The sequence below is a fragment of the Bubalus bubalis genome, chromosome 6, assembly GCF_019923935.1.
Source record: "Bubalus bubalis isolate 160015118507 breed Murrah chromosome 6, NDDB_SH_1, whole genome shotgun sequence".
Taxonomy (NCBI): Eukaryota; Metazoa; Chordata; class Mammalia; order Artiodactyla; family Bovidae; genus Bubalus; species Bubalus bubalis.
Window position 1 is genome coordinate 11,133,286 of NC_059162.1, and position 21,670 is coordinate 11,154,955.

General features: G+C 41.2%; 1 protein-coding gene across 1 annotated transcript in view; it reads left to right on the plus strand.

Moving 5' to 3' along the window:
* The window catches only part of SPTA1 (spectrin alpha, erythrocytic 1), an 87,204-nt gene that overhangs the window by 47,681 nt on the left and 17,853 nt on the right, over positions 1-21,670 (plus strand). Inside the window, exons 24-36 of the mRNA XM_044944161.2 lie at positions 998-1,089; positions 5,023-5,167; positions 7,088-7,269; positions 9,466-9,565; positions 9,680-9,877; positions 11,707-11,850; positions 12,330-12,433; positions 13,156-13,318; positions 13,711-13,842; positions 14,894-15,031; positions 15,216-15,320; positions 16,474-16,682; positions 20,539-20,659. Coding sequence (XP_044800096.2) covers positions 998-1,089; positions 5,023-5,167; positions 7,088-7,269; positions 9,466-9,565; positions 9,680-9,877; positions 11,707-11,850; positions 12,330-12,433; positions 13,156-13,318; positions 13,711-13,842; positions 14,894-15,031; positions 15,216-15,320; positions 16,474-16,682; positions 20,539-20,659 — 1,833 coding nt within the window. The remainder of the gene's footprint in view (positions 1-997; positions 1,090-5,022; positions 5,168-7,087; positions 7,270-9,465; positions 9,566-9,679; positions 9,878-11,706; positions 11,851-12,329; positions 12,434-13,155; positions 13,319-13,710; positions 13,843-14,893; positions 15,032-15,215; positions 15,321-16,473; positions 16,683-20,538; positions 20,660-21,670) is intronic.

Here is a 21,670-nt window from a genome sequence, read left to right on the forward strand (position 1 = left end):
TCCTTCTTCCTCCTCACTACCAGGCTGAGTTTGGGGAACCTTCATCTCACTTAAAAATATTTAACTTCATATTCTGCAGATTAGCTAGAACATGAGGAAGGTAATTGCAGTAGAGAGCTAGCTATAGGAAAGGTCAAAGGAAATAGTCCAGATAGTCTAGCTGTGTATCCATCTTGTTGTTCAGCTGCTAAGTCATATGCATTTTAATCGATTCAAAAATCCTTAAATTGCCACACCTCCCCACACCATCACCATGAGAAATTCAGTGCTCAAATACGTGAATACAAAGATGATGCAGGTAAAGGAGCTATGATAGTGGGAAGTGATTAATCCAGAAAGTATACTGGATGAGATAGGCTCTGATAATATCTAATAAAAGAAGAATATAGGTAGTAGAGATGGAAGAGAAGGCATTTGAGACCTTATTCAAATTTGGACCTGTGGTTCCGTAAAATATGTCCGGAACTAATGGAATGTCTAGTCCAGTTATCTGAGTTATCATAAACCAGTGAGGATAAGCCCTGCCTTCTTTTATGGTAACTGATGTGGGGTAAGAGTGAGAAAGAATGTGCAAAGGAACAATTTTCTTACTCTTCACAGAAAATAGGGCTCTAAGAGACTGCCTGGTTTAATCATTTCAGGACACAAAAAAATACTAGAGCTCATAGAAAAAGGCAATGTCTTCTAGCTACCAAGGCAACAAGTCAAACTTACACTTCAGAGGTTGTAATGTAGTCTCTGGGTCAGCCAATATCAATTGATGTTCTAAGGTTGTTGGTTCCCACCTGGAACATCAATTTGGGAAGGAATGTGATCCCTTTTTTAACTGCATTGGCATAGCTGAGGCCCAAGCTCAAACTATCCAAGAAAGAAAGAAACCTGTGCAATTTCTAAAGGAGATAACATGAAAATAATCAGGATTTAAGCCTCATCTAATCTTCAGACACCACTAAGCTGAGTTAGATCTCTAGCTAAAGTCTGTGTCTGCCTTTTTCAGGAGTTGAATGCCCGCTGGAGGTCCTTGCAGAGGCTGGCAGAGGAACAGCGCCAGCTGCTGGGCAGTGCCCATGCTGTCCAGATGTTTCACAGGTGAGAATTTTAACCTTGAAAAGCAGAGCTGCTCTAAAACTAACTTAAGAACCACTGATTCTAATTGCTATAGTAGAACCATAGCTACTAGCTTAACCCTTCTTCCTGGATAAAATAGGAAATCAGATGCTTCAGTAGTAGGTAGATATCTCATTGGGCACATAGGCTACTCCAGACAACCAACTTCAGTTTTCTCATACCTAGGCTTGGGCCCTGGTACATTAATTAGCAGTTTATATATGTTTTCATGATAGTGAATGAAAACTGAAGTTGAAACAAGAGGTTTAAGTAATAACACATCTGAACTAGAAGTAGAGAGTAGAGGGAAACAAACATCACATTGACTTTAAGTGATGACTCAACAATTTTTTTTTTTTTTTATGTCTGATTACCAAATCTCTATACTAAGAAACAGAATGCACAACTAAGTAAGCAAACTGACAACCAAACACCTTTGCTGTGTAAAAATGCATTGTTGAATATTCAGAGATGGGGAAAACTGAGAGGCAGACAAGTCTTTTTATTTAAAATGGTGTAAGGTTGCCTTGAGAACCCCATGAACAGTATGAAAAGGCAAATGATAGGCTACTAAAAGAGAAATGCCCCAGGTCGGTAAGTGCCCAATATGCTACTGGAGATAAGTGGATAAATAACTCCAGAAAGAATGAAGGGATGGAGCCAAAGCAAAAACAATACCCAGATGTGGATGTGACTGGTGACAGAAGCAAGGTCTGATGCTGTTAAGAGCAATATTGCATAGGAACCTGGAATGTTTGGTCCATGAATCGAGGCAAACTGGAAGTGGTCAAATAGGAGATGGCAAGACTGAACGATAACATTCTAGGAATCAGCGAACTAAAATGAACTGGAATGGGTGAATTTAACTCAGATGACCATTGTATCTACTACTGTGGGCAGGAATCCCTCAGAAGAAATGGAGTAGCCATCATGGTCAACAAAAGAGTCCAAAATGCAGTATTTGAATGCAATCTCAAAAATGACAGAATGATCTCTGTTCGTTTCCAAGGCAAACCATTCAATATCATGATAATCCAAGACTATGCCCCAACCAGTAATGCTGAAGAAGCTGACGTTGAACGGTTCTATGAAGACCTACAAGACTTTTTAGAACTAACACCCAAAAAAGATGTCCTTTTCATTATAGGGGACTGGAATGCAAAGTAGGAAGTCAAGATACACCTGGGGTAACAGGGAAATTTGGCCTTGGAGTACAGAATGAAGCAGGGCAAAGGATAATAGTTTTGCCAAGAGAACGCACTGGTCATAGCAAATACCCTCTTCCAACAACACAAGAGAAGACTCTACACATGGACATCACCAGATGGTCAAAATCGAAATCAGGTTGATTTTATTTTCTGCAGCCAAAGATGGAGAAGCTCTATACAGTCAGCAAAAACAAGACCAGGAGCTGAGTGTGGCTCAGATCATGAACTCCTTATTGTCAAATTCAGACTTAAATTGAAGAAAGTAGGGAAAACCACTAGACCATTCACATATGACCTAAATCAAATCCCTTATGATTATACAGTGGAAGTGAGAAATAGATTTAAGGGCCTAGACCTGATAGACAGAGTGCCTGATGAACTATGGACAGTGGTTTGGGACATTGTACAGGAGACAGGGATGAACCCATCCCCATGGAAAAGAAATTCAAAGAAGCAAAATGGCTGTCTGAGGTGGCCTTACAAATGGCTGTGAAAAGAAGAGAAGTAAAAGCAAAGGAGAAAAGGAAAGATATAGCATCTGAATGCAGAGTTCCAAAGAATAGCAAGAAGAGATAAGAAAGCCTTCTTTAGTGATCATTGCAAAGAAATAGAGGAAAACAACAGAATGGGAACAACTAGAGATTTCTTCAAGAAAATTAGGGATACCAAGGGAACATTTCATGCAACGATGGGCTCGATAAAGGACAGAAATGGTATGGACCTAACAGAAGCAGAAGATATTAAGAAGAGGTGGAAACAATACACAAAATAAATGTACAAAAAAGATCTTCATGACCCAGATAATCACGATGGTGTGATCACTCACCTAGAGCCAGACATCCTGGAATGTGAAGTCAAGTGGGCCTTAGAAAGCATCACTACGAAAAGCTAGTGGAGGTGATGGAATTCCAGTTGAGCTATTTCAATTCCTGAAAGATGATGCTGTGAAAGTGCTGCACTCAATATGCCAGCAAATTTGGAACTCAGCAGTGTCCACAGGACTGGAAAAGGTCAGTTTTCATTCCAATCCCAAAGAAAGGCAATAGCAAAGAATGCTCAAACTACCACACAACTGCACTCATCTCACACACTAGTAAAGTAATGCTCAAAATTCTCCAAGCCAGGCTTCAGCAATATGTGAACCGTGAACTTCCAGATGTTCAAGCTGGTTTTAGAAAAGGCAGAGGAACCAGAGATCAAATGGCAACATCCACTGGATCATGGAAAAAGCAAGAGAGTTCCAGAAAGACATCTATTTCTGCTTTATTGACTATGCCAAAGCCTTTGACTGTGTGGATCACAATAAACTGTGGAAAATTCTGGAAGAGATGGGAATGCAAGACCACCTGACCTGCCTCTTGAGAAACCTGTATGTAGGTCAGGAAGCAACAGTTAGAACTGGACGTAGAACAACAGACTAGTTTCAAATAGGAAAAGGAGTATGTCAAGGCTGTATATTGTCACCTGCTTATTTAACTTATAAGCAGAGTACATCAGGAGAAACGCTGGGCTGGAAGGAGCACAAGCTGGAACCAAGATTGCTGGGAGAAATATCAATAACCTCAGATATGCAGATGATACCACCCTTATGGCAGAAAGTGAAGAGGAACTCAAAAGCCTCTTGGTGAAAGTGAAAGAGGAGAGTGAAAAAGTTGGCTTAAAGCTCAGCATTCAGAAAACGAAGATCATGGCATCTGGTCCCACCACTTCATGGGAAATAGATGGGGAAACAGTGGAAACAGTGTCAGACTGTATTTTTCTGGGCTCCAAAATCACTACAGATGGTGACTGCAGCCATGAAGTTAAAAGACGCTTACTCCTTGGACGGAAAATTATGACCAAACTAGATAACATATTCGAAGCAGAGACGAGACATTGCCAACAAAGGTCCATTTAGTCAAGGCTATGGATTTTCAAGTGGTCATGTATGGATGTGAGAGTTGGACTGTGACGAAAGCTGGGTGCTGAAGAATTGGTGCTTTTGAACTGTGGTGTTGGAGAAGACTCTTGAGAGTCCCTTGGACTGCAAGGAGGTCAACCAGTCCATTCTAAAGGAGATCAGTCCTGGGTGTTCTTTGGAAGGAATGATGCTAAAGCTGAAACTCCAGTATTTTGGCCACCTCATGTGAAGAGTTGACTCATTGGAAAGACCCTGATGCTGGGAGGGATTGGGGGCAGGAGGAGAAGGGGATGACAGAGGATGAGATGGCTGTATGGCATCACCGACTCAATGGACGTGAGTCTGAATAAACTCCGGGAGTTGGTGATGGACAGAGAGGCCTGGCTTGCTGCAATTTTGGGATCACAAAGAGTCGGACATGACTGAGCAACTGAACTGAAGGTTTTCCATCTTATTCCACAGTTAAGCATGTGCCTTTGCTATCAGGGCATTTGATTCAAATTTAGGGTCTGCCTAAATTTATGGCTAGGGTACAATCTTGAGAAAATACCTAACCTATTTTTTTTTTTTTTTTTGCTACTTAGCCTCTAAGCTTTAGTTTTCTCATATGTTAAATGAGACTGGTAATAATAATTAGGCCTCAAGTCATTGTTGTGAAGATTAAATGAGCCTAAGTTCTAACACTTAGTTCTAACACATCCTTAAGAAAAGGATGATGATGGTGGTACTGATGACTTCTTTATGAGCCCAGCTAGTCTGCCTCTAGCTTGTGTTATTATTCTTAAACTTTTTACCCTCATGCACCAGAGAAGCAGATGACACAAAGGAGCAGATTGAGAAGAAATGCCAGGCCCTCAATACTGCTGACCCTGGCTCAGACTTGTTTAGTGTGCAGGCCCTTCAACGACAGCATGAAAACTTTGAAAGAGATCTCATACCTCTGGGGGAAAAGGTGAGATGTGCCTTCAAGCTTTTCCAGCACATTCCTCTTCACATCTACCCATATTAATGCCCTCTCCTTTGCTTTTATTATCCAGTCTCTTACTTTAGTTCTCTTTATCCTACTCCATTCTTGTTCTTTAGCCCTGTCCCAAAAGCTAGTCTACCAAAGGGGCATGCCCAGGGCAATTTATGTGGAGGGAAATGGTTTTAAATTTTTTAAAAAAATTGAAATACAGTTGATTTACAAGGTTGTGTTAATTACTGCTGTACAGCAAAGTGATTCAGTTTTATAAATATGTATAAATATATATATATACACATTTATATCCTTTTTTATCTTCTTTTCTATTAAGGTTTACCATAGGATATTGAATATAGTTCTCTGTGATATACAGTAGGACTTTGCTGTTTATCCATTCTGTATATAAAAGCTTACATCTGATAACCCCACCTCCCTCTCTATTCCTCTCGCAACCCCCTCCCCCTTGGCAACCACAGGTCTGTTCTTTATGTCTATGACTCTGTTTCCATTTTATAGATGAGTTCATCTGCATTATATTTCAGATTCCACGTGTAAGTGATATCATATGGTATTTGTCTTTCTCTTTCTGACAAACTTCACTTAGTATGATAATCTCTAGTTGCTCTAAATGGCATTATTTCATTCCTTTTTATGGCTGAGTAATAGTCCATTATATGCATATTATATCTTCTTTATCCATTTATCTGTCAATGAACATTTAGGTTGTTTTGTGTCTTGGCTATTGTAAAGAGTGCTGCTGTGAATATTGGGGTGTGTGTATCTTTTTGAATTCTAATTTTGTCTGAATATATGCCCAGGAGAGGGATTGCTGGATCATATGGCAATTCTATTTTTAGTTTTCTGAGGAATCTCCATACTGTTTTCTACAGTGGCTGCACCAAATAGCATTGAGGGAAAATATATTGTAAATGTTTGTGAGTTTGTGAGTTCCAAGTGACCAGAACTCTTCGTGAGTTCCAAGTGACTAGAATGTATAGCAGTTAGTTGGAGATCAGTAGTCTAAGATAAATAGAAGATGATCATACCTGGTATGACCAGGCTTATGCCTGAGTGTGATGCAGAGCTTCCTTAGAAGGGATTGAAGAAGCTTAATCCTACTCTGGCCAAAAAATGAACTCTAAAGCTTGCCAAATACACTCTGGAATAACTCAGGGGGAGCATAGAACTTGCATTACCATAAAAACCAAAAAGAAGCACAGAAAATGTCTACATTAAAAAGATCTTCATATTAATTGACACTTGCCACCAACCAAGTCACTTAACCACCCTGCCCTATAGCCTTGTTTATTTGTTTATACAAAGGTTTATTTTTAAATGTATGATAGATTCCAAGACAATACTTCATTCTTCCTATAGGTGGCAACAGATGGTATGTCAGAGAATACAAATGTTTAAATAGGAATGGAATTAAGGATCATCATTGCCTCAGGCACAAGGAACAGATTCCTTTTTGTAAGATTTCTTAATTCCATCTGTGGCCAGGGGACCCTTTCCCTGCAGCCTTTCCTGTTAGCTCCTCGAATTCCTTCTGCTCCTCCTGTTTCTGCTTGAATGCCTTATCTCCCTCTTTTATCTCCTTGACTTGCTCTTTGGGCTGCTCCAGGGGCTTCTTCTTGCCACCTTCACAGCCCAACATGATACCTGAGGCCTCTTCCCTGGACCTTATCACCAGAAGCAGCCTTCTAATCATAAAAAAAAGCATGGTCATGTCAAGAGTGACTACTTTGGGGAGTTATCATATGCATCAAAAGGGTTTCCACTATCATATAAAAAGTAGCAAGACCTCATTGATGTCTATTTGAGGAAGGAGCACCCTGAGGCTTGAAACTCTTTTGCTAGGATTCAGGTGTGACACCAAGCTGACTGTCAGAGCTCTTGACCCCCTAGGTGGAGGTATTGAGGGACACAGCAGATCGACTCAGTGAATCCCACCCAGATGCCACTGATGACCTGCAGAGCCAGCAGTTGAAGCTGAAGGAGGCCTGGGATGACTTGCAGGGGCTTACAAAGGATCGTAAGGAGAACCTACAGGAGGCCTTAAAATTCTACCAGTTCCTCAGCCAGGCCAGGTAAGGTTCCAGAGGCAGACTTCCACCAGGTGGAATTGGCAGGGTCCATGCCTGGCCCATAAATGGAGCTTCTAGGAGCTGTCTGGGTACAGGTGTTCTTCATTACCTGGTTTGGAGGGTACCTCTTGGTCCAGGTTGTACCTTTGGTAAGGAACAAAATTCTCAGGTTCAATATTTCAAGCCATAAAATATTGAATTTTGGAAGAATATGAGGTTATCTAGGCCAATTAAATATGCTTCTATGGAGTCTATACTATATAGAGAGTGCTATATGAGGAATTATAGGATATTGGGAGTCCCCAGATGCACTAGTGGTAAAGAATGTGCCTGCCAATGCAGGAGACAAAGGAGATATGGATTTGATCCCTGGGTCAGGAAGATCCCCTGAAGGAGAAAATGGTAACCCACTCCAGTATTCTTGCTGGGAAAATCCCATGGACAGAGGAGCCTGGAGGGCTGCAGTCCATGGGGTCACACAGAGTCGGACATGACTGAGCACACACATGCATAGAATATGGGGAGATAGTCTACTGGAAAAGCAAAGAATAATACATATAACCATGGTAGAACATAGAACAGCCCCAAACACACATCCCAACAAATAGATGGAACTATATAAACAAAGGCACGAGAACAGGAAGGTATAGAATGCCCATGACGCAGAAACAGCTAGAGCCTGAGTTTTGTATGTCACAGGGGTGAGGAGAAATAGCAAGAGATAAATTCAGAAATGTTAAGCTCAAATCCTTTTTTAAATTAATTTTTTATTGGAGTTTAATTGTTTTTGATTGTTGGAGAAGTTTCACTGTTTTGCTAAACAGTTTAGACATGATCGTGTTTTAGCAAATACACACTTTATCTGTGGAACAATTTGCACATTCTGCCCCATCATATCAGTCTGCATTTAGAATTGAGGGTTCAGGAAGTAACAGCTTGCAATGTAATATTTTTGAAGATAAAAGGGGACGACTTTGGCAAATGACTGCAAGTGTTCTTGCCAATGCCCTCCCCAATTCAGCATCTCTGGAAAATTATAGTGTTTCACATAGTATAAATAAATAGCATCCATACTCACTCCTCCAAAGCATATATATGCTCATATATCTCTGTTTATATAGCTTCTGCCTATACTTCAGATTCCATGTTAAATGCTGACTCTTTCCCTTTATGAAATACTCTTCAACATTGCAGAAGTAATATTAGCACCCTCAGAGCAACTCTAACACCTTATTTTATCTCTTCAGGACAGTCTTTCTTTTTAGGGTTTTTGAAAAAAAAAAAAATACTAGTCTCTATGTTTTGCTTGCTTTTTGTTTTCTTCTCTCAGTATAAAGTGTGAACTCCTAGAAGGCACAAATACGTCTCTTTCACAATAAAACTTAGTTGTTTAAATAAGTGAATAAATGAGTTTGCAAAAGAAGAGGACTTTCTGCCCTACAGCTACTGATTCCTATTTAATAAACAAGAGTAAGGGCACTCTTCATGAGATGCTGAATTTGACCATCGTATATAATTTTTTAACTCAATGACATTTACCTTCTGGGACAGATGGACTTTATCCCTCCTTTCCTAATTTATTGACTTCTAAAAGAGTGGGAAATGACCCTGGTTTAATCAGCAGCAGAGAATAAGTATGGTGTGTGTGTGTGTGTGTGTGTGTGTGTGTGTGTGTGTATGTTGGGCAGAAGCATGTACTGGATTCGATTTGGAATAAGAGTAAGAAGAAAAACATGCCTCACCTGAGATTCTATGCTAAGATAAATCTTTAAACCCAAAAACCCACTTTAAAGGAGTAGGACATGTTAAAAGTAATGGAATATGTACCAGTCCAGGATTCCAGTGTCTGGGTTCTACTGCATCTGTCTGTTTCCAGTTTTAGCACATAGGCAAATCACTTACATTCTCTAGGCCAATTTCCTCATCTCCAAAGTAGAAGGAAAAGAATTCCCAGAATTCTACTCAAAATTATTGCAAGAATCAAAAGAGATAGTGTGTGAAGAAAATTTCAAATGCAACAGAATGCTATTATTAAGTTATACAGTGAAAACAACAAAGCTAAGATCTGTGAAGGCTATAAACTAGAAAGAAAATATGGATCTGGAAATGTTTTCTAGGGGAGAAAAAGTCCAAGGACAGACAATTTTATAGCAAGTTGCAAGGTTTCCTTGATTCAATTTCAGTATGCCATTTCTCTAGGGACTTACAGAATTGGATTAGTGGCATTGGTGGCATGGTCTCATCCCAGGAACTGGCTGAAGATTTAACTGGCACAGAGATCATGATAGAGCGACATCAGGTATGGTGACAAAAGCCTTAGCCTCTGATCACATAACCTCGCAACCTTCCTGCATTTTGCAACTTTTGTGAGATGTCACTGGACTCACCAGTCTCTGATCCCTTTTTCCCACAGGAGCATCGTGCTGACATGGAGGCCCAGGCTCCCGCCTTCCAGGCCTTTGAAGACTTTGGTACAGATCTTACAATCAGTGGACACCGGGCCAGCCCTGAAATTGAAGAAAAGCTTCAAGCTGTTAGACTAGAGAGAGATGAGTTGGAGAGTGCTTGGGAACAACGCAAAAAGATGCTAGATCGGTGTCTGGAGTTGCAGGTACTGCAAATTCCCAATCGTTAAACAGGCTTAGCTGAGTCTGTTCCTTCTATGCAGTTTCACAGAGTTAATACAGGTGCTTATTTCACTGGAATTCCATTCCAAAATCATAAAGGTATCTCTTGATTATCTGATATTGCATTTTCTGCTTTGCATTTTCTGATCATTGTAGTGTTCTTTGCTCCTTATTCTTGTTAATGAAAAGCTAAACAAAAATGGGGGTCAGTCCTAGGGCATGGGGCCCTGAAATTAAGTGGTTATAATTTATTGATATTTAAACTTACTTATTGATTGAAAGTTTTACTGATTGATTTTTATTGATTTTATTGTGTTCCTAGGAACACAAATCAGAGAAGGCAATGGCACCCCACTCCAGTACTCTTGCCTGGAAAATCCCATGGATGGAGGAGCCTGGTAGGCTGCAGTCCACGGGGTCGCTAGGAGTCGGACACGACTGAGCAACTTCACTTTCACTTTTCACTTTCATGCATTGGAGAAGGAAATGGCAACCCACTCCAGTGTTCTTGCCTGGAGAATTCCAGGGACGGGGGATCCTGGTGGGCTCTGTCTCTGGGGTCGCACAGAGTCGGACACGACTGAAGTGACTTAGCAGCAGCAGCAGGAACACAAATATTAGTAAGATAGTGTCTATTTTCTAAAAGTAGTGAAATTAGACTTGTAGACAGATCATTGGAAAAGACCCTGATGCTGGGAGGGGTTGGGGGCAGGAGGAGAAGGGGATGACAGAGAATGAGATGGCTGGATGGCATCACCAACTTGATGCACATGAGTTTGACTGAACTCCGGGAGTTGGTGATGGACAGGGAGGCCTGGAGTGCTGTGATTCATGGGGTCGCAAAGAGTTGGACACGACTAAGAAACTGAACTGAACTGAACTGAGGCAAATCATTCTAATATATAAAATAATTACTGATAAAATGTGTGAATATTTTGAGATTATAGCAGAAGGAGTGATTAATGCTCCTGAGGGAAGTGAGTGAAAGTGTCACATGCTGTTCTGAAAAGCAGTCTTTGCCAGAGTCTTAAAGAAATAACCAGCCAGTTTTCACCAAGTGTGTGTGTGTGTGTGTGTGTGTGCATGCTCAGTAGCTCAGAGTGTCCAACTCTTTTGTGACCCCATGGACTGTAACCCATGGGCTCCTCTGTCCATGGAATCGTCCAGGCAAGCATACTGGAGCAGGTTGCCATTTCCTACTCCAGGGGATCTTCTTGACCAAGGGATCAAACCCATATCTTTTGCATCTCCTGCATTGGCAGGTGAATACTTTACTACTGTGCCACATGGAAAGCCCATTTACTATGCCTAGGATATGGAAAATAGTACTGAAAGAATGGAGGAAAGCTTATATGAAAACATAAAACATGTTTTCAGGGAAGAGTAAAAGGTCCAAGATAGCCAAGGTTTACTGTATGAATGTTTCTTGAAAGAATATTGGCATCCTTTCCGGTCAGATCAGTCACTCAGTCGTGTCCAACTCTTTGCGACCCCATGAACCTCAGCACACCAGGCCTCCCTGTCCATCACCAACTCCTGGGGTTCACTCAGACTCACATCCATCGAGTCAGTGATGCCATCCAGCCATCTCATCCTCTGTCGTCCCCTTCTCCTCTTGCCCCCAAATCCCTCCCAGCATCAGAGTCTTTTCCAATGAGTCAACTCTTCGCATGAGGTGGCCAAAGTACTGGAGTTTCAGCTTTAGCATCCTTTACAGGGTCCCTATTATCAGTGTCATGGGAGAGGTGGGAGATCATTTCCTCTGTCTGCCTGGAATGAACATACCATATACATTTAATTTTAACCCCCATAGTTGTTCCGAGGGAACTGTGATCAGGCTGAGAGCTGGATGGTGGCACGTGAGAATTATCTAAGGTTGGATGATAAGGGGTCCTTAGACAGTCTGGAGGCCTTGATGAAGAAACGTGACGATTTGGACAAAGCGATTACTGACCAGGTAATAACAGCTAATACAAGAATTCCAATAATAACTATTAGTAATAATGACAGAAATCCTGCACATGTATGTGGTTTTATGATTTGCATGTATTTTAATTCCCATTTGCTTTTTACATAAACTCTGAGGTAGGCGGGGAACATAGTGGCTTAGTCTTAGCCAAGGTGCAGAAGCTATTTTATATGCTATCCAACATCCCATTCAATGCAGGAATCACTTTCTACAATGACCAAGGGAAGTGTCTGTTCTATAGGGAAGTAGGCACCACACGTGTAGTCCACCTCAGTATCACTATTGATGTTTCTCTTCTTGTTGAGTTAAAAGCCACCTCCCTATAAGGCATTTACCTTTTGGCTTTGGTTTTGTGGCCCTTCGTGAAGCCACAAAGGATATATCTCTCCTTTTCTAGGAGGAAGTCTGAGATTGCACCAAGAGACTAATTTCTGGGTATCTGGACTTTTCCTCTTTCCTTTATCTAGGAAAATAGAATCACTGAACTAGATCTTTTTGCTGAACGACTCATAGCTGAAGACCACTATGCCAAGGAAGAGATTGCTGCTCGGAACCAACGGATACTAGACAGGTCAGTATTGAGCAGTTGTTTTGTGAGCTATAGGAAGATATAGGAGCTTTCCTTGTGGCTCAGCTGGTAAAAAAAAAAAAAAAAAAATCTGCCTACAATGCAGGAGATCTGGGTTAGATCCCCCTGGAGAAGATACCCTGGAGAAGAGATAGGCTACCCACTCCAGTATTCTGGCCTGGAGAATTCCATGGACTGTATAGTCCATGTGGTTGCAAAGAGTCGGATACAACTGAGTGACATGCACCCACTTACTCACTCAGGAAGATATAGAAAAGTGACTACTTTACTAGCATTGAGGATGGAGATAATACTTTGAGTTCTCATTTCTGTGCTGTGCTCTTCTAAGCTGCTTCAGTAATGTCTGACTCTTTGCAACCCTGTGGCCTATAACCCACCAGGCTCCTCTGTTCATGGGATTCTCCAGGCAACAATACTAGAGTGGGTTGCCATGCCTTCCTTTAGGGAATCTTCCTGACCCAGGGATCTAACTCTCATCTCTTACATCTCTTGCATTGGTAGGCAGGTTCTTTACCACTAGTGCCACTTGGGAAGCCCATATATGATATATAAGTGTCTAAATAATGAGAATGAGAAGATAAAGTGCAGATAAGCAAATAGGGAGATTCATGGATATGGCATCAAGGCTTGGTGGAAAGATGGATATGGCATCAAGGCTTGGTGGAAAGATAGAGGGCAGAGAATAATCTAGTTCCGACTTTCAGATGGAGGATTCTCAAAGAACAGCTGACTGCTGAGCGGATGAAACTTGGAGACTATGCTGACCTAAAACAATTCTACCATGACCTCAAGGACCAAGAAGAATGGATCAGTGAGATGCTGCCCATAGCCTGTGATGAATCCTACAAAGATCCCACCAATATTCAGGTAAGTTCAAAGTAAGAATCTTGGAAAACTTCAACATACTCAGACTGATGAATGAACGGTCACTTTCTAAAGTGGAAAACTTCCTTACTGTTCAGACTGTCGTCCCTGCCTTCAGGGATTTCTGAGTCTAACGTGGAGGGAGTTCTTCCCAAGAATTGGATGGTATGGGGAGGGAGGTGGGAGGGTGGTTCAGGATGGGGAACACGTGTACAACTGTGGCGGATGCATGTTGATATATGGCAAAACCAATACAATATTGTAAAGTAAAAAAAAAAATTAATAATAATAATAAAAAGAATGAATTAAGAATCCTTAATTTTTCCTTTTAAACAGAATTTATCTCATCTTACTTTCTAAATTAGATGGTAATCTAGGTTCTGCTTTCCCTTCAGAGAAAATATCTGAAGCACAAGACCTTTGAAGATGAGGTCAATAGCCGAGCTGAGCAGGTGGAAGGAGTCATCATTTTAGGGAACACTCTGGTTGAGCGGAGGGCATGCGATGGTAATGAAGAGTCTGTGAAGGTGGGTTCTGCTTACAATGGGCTTTGGGCTATCATAGGAAGAGAAATCTTTTATACCCTTTCGGTGTTTCCATGTGTAGGAATATGGAATATATTCTGTTAATGGTCTTCCCTTTGTTTTTTTTTTTTTTTCACAAAAGAGGAGGAAAATATGTTGTTTTGGGATTCCCTGATAGCTCAGTTGGTAAAGACTCCATCTGTAATGCACGAGACCCCAGTTCAATTTCTGGGTTGGAATGATCTTCTGGAGAAGGGATAGGCTACCCAATCCAGTATTCTAGAGCTTCCCTTTTGGCTCAGCTGGTAAAGAAACCGCCTGCAATGCGGGACACCTGGGTTGGATCCCTGGATGGGGAAGATCCACTGGAGAGGGGATAGGCTACCCACTCCAGTATTCTGACCTGGAGAATTCCATGGACTGTATAGTCCTTGGCATCACAAAGAGTTGGACACGACTGAGAGACTTGCACTTTCAGACCTTATCACTCCCATCATACTCAGCATCTTGACCTCCAAGACAGCTTTAGACTTAATTCCTATGTGTTATCATGCTTGCTTATATTTTATGTCCCTACCACCAAGAGCTTTGGCATTTAGGCAATCAGTTTCTGTAATCAGTCCAGAACTCTTTCTTCAAAATTTATGCAAACACCTACTGTTGCTTTCCCAGATTTAAACCATCGTAAACAATTATGATTTAAAATATATGACCTTCAATTACTGGAAGATTTTGGCTAGACCCAAACTCCAGAGCCTCCCTACATTATCCTTTCATTTGTCACAGGACCCTAAATACCATAATGACCCCTCAATTCCAGAGAGGGGGCTGTGATCAAGTAGGGCTTCCCTGGTGGATCAGATGATAAAGAATCTGCCAGCAATGCAGGAGACCTGGATTTGAACCCTGGGGTTGGGAAGATCCCCTGGAGGAGGGCATGGCAATCCACTCCAGTATTGTTGCCTGGGAAATCCCATGGACAGAGGAGGCTGGTAGGCTGCAGTTCATGGGGTCTGCAAAGAGTCAGATGTGACTGAGTGACTAACACACACAGGATCAAATAGAAGAGTTGGAGAAAAAATGGAACTACTTGCTTGCGGTAACAATTGACAAAGGACAGAAGCTCGATGAAGCTAGTCGCCAGCAGAGGTTCAACACAGGCATCCGGGACTTTGAGTTCTGGCTCTCAGAGGTATTTATACCTGGAAATGGTGTGGGCATGGGAGTTTAATAAATTCTTGTCAGATAAATAGACTTTTGCATGAGCAATTTCCTTGACTTTTCTTGGGAAAAGTTTGGGGACATGGTTGTGAATCTTGTTCTCCTTAAAGACAGTTTTCATCTGGCAGCTGTATTGCTTACCTTTCCATTTCCAGGCAGAGACACTGCTGACCATGAAGGATCAGGCCAGGGATCTGGCTTCAGCAGGAAACTTGCTCAAGAAACATCAGCTACTGGAAACAGAGATGTTGGCTAGACAGGTAAGTAGTATTAGAATTGCACTCTTCTGGCCAGAACGGAAATGTTGGTGACTTTTCACTTTCCTGTCTAAGGAGTCCATTTGAGAACACAGCTTTGCAAAGCTGAGCTTAGTGTTCTCAACCAGCAGTCATTATAATCAGGTCAAATCCATAGACTTCAGAGCTGTTAACTTTATTATCATTAAATCATAGATTCTAAGATTGCAATAAAATCTGAAAGTTAAAGTGTTAGTCACTCAGTCATGTCTGATTCTCTATGACCCCATGGACTGTAGCCTACCAGGCTCCTCTCTCCATGGAATTCTCCAGGCAAGAATATTGGAGTCAGATTCCTAGAAGTAGATCCTAAAAATGATCTTGTTTACCTTTTAACCATGCGTATAAACTCACTCTCTTCCAAAGCTGATATATTTGATCTGGCATTTTAAAGAAAATAAAAGTTTATTTTTCAGAACTACTAAAAAAATCAGATGGGAACATGTGCAAGGCAGTTGAACTATATGTACATTGTGAAACTTCTATGGAGCATTTCAGTTGTATCCTAATGTCAAGCAGAGAGGTGTCCTGTGAGCTATGATAAACATTCAGAGAGGTGTTAATTTCACGTTGATGGGTTTTATATCATCAGTTTTATTTGGTAACACAGACATAGAAAGAACATGATGTCAAAGGTTTTCTGCTTCAGGACTTGATGATATTCTCTTGAACATCACTAGGGGGCAGACTTGGAATGCAAATAGACATAGAAGAGGCTGGCTGTGTTCTGAATGTGACTAGCCTGAGAATGTTGCCAAAAGAGAATCTTGACTATTTCAGTCACTCAGTCTGTGTCATATTCAGCACTGTGAAAAGATAACCCTGTTTAGAGACATAGTGCTTGTTCACCAAGGTCTTATTTTCCATATGGGAAGAGGAAGAAAACACAAGGGAAAACATCAGAAGGCCAACTACACAGTTTCAACAAAGTAACCATGCTACCTATAATGTCCGTATTCTTGCCCTTATCCAAACTGAGTTAAAAGAACATAAGTTCAAATTCATTATCTTCAAAAATGATCTATTTTCCACAGTCTTTGAACTTGAACTAGCAGTGTTTAAAGGTCTACTTAATACCTATACTACACTAATCATTAAGGACACTTGGGCTTTCTAGGATGCACTCCAGGACCTGAACACATTGGCTACAGATCTGATCTCCAGTGGGACTTTCAATACTGACCAGATTGTGGAGAAAAGGGATAATGTCAACGAGCGCTTCCTAAATGTCAAGGAATTGGCAGCTGAGCATCATGAGAAACTAAAAGAGGCGTACGCCTTGTTCCAGTTCTTCCAGGACCTAGACGATGAAGAGTTCTGGATAGAGTATGTACTGATAGCTCACATTGCATGGATAGTCCAGGAAAATAGACAATCCACCAAATTTGTTCTTACTTGACGCTGAAATGAAATAAGAAAAATGAACGTTGGTTTTATTTTTACCAGTTTTTTTCACTATGTGTACACAGAAGGAGACAGGCACAGAGGGAGTGACAAGAAGTTCACATACATTCTGGGAAGAAAATTAAGGAGCTGTATATGTTTGTTTTTTAGACTTCCCATAGCTTAAACGGTAAAGAATCTGCCTGCGATGCAGGAAACCAGGGTTTGATCCCCGGGTTGGGAAGATCTTCTGGAGAAGGAAATGGCAACCCACTCCAGTATTCTTGCCTGGAGAATTCCATGGACAGAGGAGCCTGGTGGGCTACAGTCCATGGGATTGCACAGAGTAGGACATGACTGAGTGACTAACACACATATGTTTGTTTTTAGATAGTTCATATGTGTAAAGTCCTCTGTCCATGAAATTCTCCGGACAAGAATGCTGGAGTTTGCTATGTCCTTTTGCAGGGGATCTTCCTGACTCAGGGATCAAACCCATGTCTCTTATGTCTCCTGCATTGGCAGATGGGTTCTTTACCACTATGGCCACCTTGGAAACCAGATAGTTCATAGAATGTGTTATGTCCATTCTGAATTAGATAACTGAGCATTTATGGCTTATTGGACTCATCATTATCCTGATTCTTTCTGTGACTTGCGTTATGTAATATGCGACTGAACTTTACACTGGCAGAAAATGTTACATAGTACCTGTGCTTTGTGCTTAGTCATGACAGGCTCTTTATGACCCCGTGGACTGTAGCCCACCAGGCTCCTCTGCCCATGGGGATTCTCCAGGCAAGAATACTGGAGTGGGTTGCCATGCCCTCCCCAGGGGATCTTCCCAACCCAGGGATTGAAACCAGATATCCCACATTGCAGGTGGAATCTTTACCATCTGAGCCACCAGGGAAGAGCAAGAATACTGGAGTGGATAGCCCATCCCTTCTCCAGGGGATCTTCCCAACCCAGGGATTGAACTGAGGTCTCTACCATTGCAGGCAGATTCTTTACCGACTGAGCCACCAGAGAAGCCTACATAGCACTTGCTATGGTATTATCGCTGATTCTTCAGTTCAGTTCAGTTCAATTGCTCAGTTGTGTCTGACTCTTTGCAACCCATGGACCACAGCATGCCAAGCCTCGCTGTCCATCATCAACTCCCAGAATTTACTCAAACTCATGTCCAGTGAGTCGGTGATGCCATCCAACCATCTCATCCTGTCATCCCCTTCTCCTCCTGCTTTCAATCTTTCCCAGCAGCAGGGTCTTTTCAAATGAGTCAGCTCTTCACATCAGGTGGCCAAACTATTGGAGTTTCAGCTTCAGCATCAGTCCTTCCAATGAATATTCAGGACCGATTTCCTTTAGGATGGACTGGTTGGATCATCTTGCAGTCCAAGGTACTCTCAAGAGTCTTCTCCAACACCACAGTTCAAAAGCATCAATTCTTTGGCACTCAGCTTTCTTCACAGTCCAACTCTCACATCCATACATGACTACTGGAAAAACCATAGCCTTGAATAGATGGACCTTTGTTGGCAAAGTAATGTCTCTGCTTTTTAATATGCTGTCTAGGTTGGTCATAACTTTCCTTCCAAGGAGTAAGCATCTTTTAACTTAATGGCTGCAGTTGCTATCTGCAGTGATTTTGGAGCCCCCAAAAATAAAGTCTGCCACTGATTCCCCATCTTATGCCATGAAGTGATGGGAGCAGATGCCATGATCTTAGTTTTCTGAATGTTGAGCTTTAAGCCGACTTTTTCACTCTCATCTTTCACTTTCATCAAGAGGCTCTATAGTTCTTCTTCACTTTCTGCCATAAGGGTGGTGTCATCTGCATATCTGAGGTTATTGATATTTCTCCCAGCAATCTTGATTCCAGCTTGTGTTTCTTCCAGTCAGCGTTTCTCATGATGTACTCTGCATAGAAGTTAAATAAGCAGGGTGACAATATACAGCTTTGATGTGCTCCTTATCCTATTTGGAACCAGTCTGTTGTTCCATGTCCAGTTCTAACTGTTGCTTCCTGACCTGCATACAGATTTCTCAAGAGGCAGGTCAGGTGGTCTGGTATTCCCATCTCTTTCAGATTTTTCCACAGTTTATTGTGATCCACACAGTCAAAGGCTTTGGGATAGTCAATAAGGCAGAAATAGATGTTTTTCTGGAACTATATTGCTTTTATGATTCAGCAGATGTTGGCAATTTGATCTCTGGTTCCTCTGCCTTTTCTAAAACCAGCTTGAACATCTGGAAGTTCACGGTTCATGTATTGCTGAAGCCTGGCTTGGAGAATTTTGAGCATTACTTTACTAGTGTGTGAGATGAGTGCAATTGTGTGGTTGTTTGAGCATTCTTTGGCATTGCCTTTCTTTGGGATTGAAATGAAAACTGACCTTTTCCAGTCCTGTGGCCACTGCTGAGTTTTCCAAATTTGCTGGCATATTGAGTGCAGCACTTTCACAGCGTCATCTTTCAGGATTTGAAATAGTTCAACTGGAATTCCATCACCTCCACTAGCTTTGTTCATAGTGATGCTTTCCAAGGCCCACTTGACTTCACATTCCAGGATGTCTGGCTCTAGGTGAGTGATCACACCATTGTGGTTATTTGGGTCATGAAGACCTTTTTTGTACAGTTCTTCTGTGTATTCTTGTCATTTCTTCTTAATCTCTTCTGCTTCTATTAGGTCCATACTATTTCTGTCCTTTATTGAGCCCATCTTTGCATGAATGCGTCCCTTGGTATCTCTAATATTCTTGAAGAGATCTCTAGTCTTTCCCATTCTATTTTTTTCCTTTATTTCTTTGCCCTGATCTTGTTGATTCTACTTTTTGTAAAAATAGAGGTGGAAAAATCTTACTAAATCAAATAATTTGTCATATTTCTCCCCTGGTTCATCATGTTCCTTTTCTATAAAATTGCTGATTCTTGTTCATTATCAGTGAATCAGAGGAAAGGAATGCACATAGGGCACCAAGCAGGACATTTTTTAACCTTTTTGGAAATAGTAAGATATTGTAAAACAACTATATCCCAATAAAAGAAATAGTAAGATATTTTCTACCTAGTCTTTCACCACGCTTCAAGGTGACGTTCAAGCATTTTATATGCAGAACAAATCCAACTGCCATGACTGCTGTAATATCAGTTTTTATGTCTATTTTACCTGAATTAATTATTGATATGGGCTTCCCCTGAGGCTCAGTGATAAAAGAATCCAGCTGCCAATGCACGGAGTTGAAGGAGAGCCCTGTTCAATTCCTGAGTCAGGAATATCCCCTAGAGAAGGAAACGACAACCCACTCTGGTATTGTTGCTTGGAGAATCCCAGGCACAGAGAAGCCTAGCAGGCTGCAGTTCACAGCGTCACAAAGAGTTGGACATGACTGAGCAGGCATGCATACCATATACATAATTACTGACATTAATAGAAGGTCATATAAGCATATATGTTTGTATACATATATAGTGAGTATGTGTGTGTGTGTAATTTTCACATTTTTTGAAAGAGAAACAACAGTGAGTTCTTGAGAAAAGAGAAGAAGATACACATGTAGACAGGCAAAGAAATGAATGAGAAGGCTGTTCCAGTATGTTATTTTAATTCGTGTTGCTCTAAGTCCAATATTTTGCTGAAAGGCTCTGCCACTTATTAACTTTGTGATTACTGACACCAGAGTGTTCCAGAATTTACCCCCACCATAGCCCCAGCCAAACACATATGCTTAGAAAACCATCTTTTTAGGATGTCCTCAGATGTCTAAAGTCTAAAAGTTTTGTTCTTTGGTCTCAGGGAGAAGTTGGTACGAGTGAGATCCCAGGACTATGGGAGGGATCTGCAGGGGGTTCAGAATTTGCTGAAGAAGCACAGACGCCTAGAAGGGGAGCTGCTGGCACATGAACCTGCCATCCAGGTAGGAATATGAAACCTGAAAAGACAGAGATAATATAATAGTAGCACTTCATGTTATGGATAAATATTAGGTTGGTGCAAAAGATTTATGGTTTCAGACCCTAGGAATGGGGAGGGAGGAAGGAGGAGGGTTCAGGATGGGGAACACATGTATACCTGTGGCGGATTCATTTTGATATTTGGCAAAACTAATACAATTATGTAAAGTTTAAAAAAAAAAACAAAAACAAACATATGGACAGGTATGGAGCAGCTCTGGTCCCTGCTCCACCATCTACATGATGTAAAATAAATAAATAAATAAATAAATCATTATAACTAGCCTCAAACACATCTTTATTAATAAAAATAGGAAACATTACAATCAACACATTTTTCCCAGTGAGAAATAAGTTTGTATATTCCTGTTGCATAAAAACCCATGCTTCAGAATTCAGTGAACTCTTGGAAGCATTTTCTGCCTCCTGCTGGTTGTGATGCATTTTCCCTGCAAAAAGTTGTTAAGGTGCTTGAAGGAGTGGTAGGTAGTCAGTTGGTAAGAGGTCAGGTAGATATAGCAGATATAATTGGGCTACAAAGGCAAAATTTGTAGCCCATTTCATCCAACTTTTGAAATGTTGGTTATGTGACATGTGGTTGGGCGTTGTTGAGAAGAACTGGGCCTTTTCTGTTGACCAGTGACAGCTGCAGGCACTGCTGTTTTCAGTGCATCTCATTGATTTGTTGAGCATACTTCTCAGATGTAATGGTTTCACTGAGATTCAGAAAACGGTAGTGGATCAGAGCAGTAGCAGACTACCAAACAGTGACCATGACTCAAAATATGGCTTTGGGAAGTGCTCTGGAGCTTCTTCTCAGTTCAACCACAGAGCTGGTCATTGTTGGTTGTCACATAAAATCCACTTTTCATCACACATCACAATCCATTTGAGATGTAATCCGTTGTTGTTGCACAGAATAAGAGAAGATGACATTTCAAAATGATAATTTTTTTTGATATGCAGTCAACTTT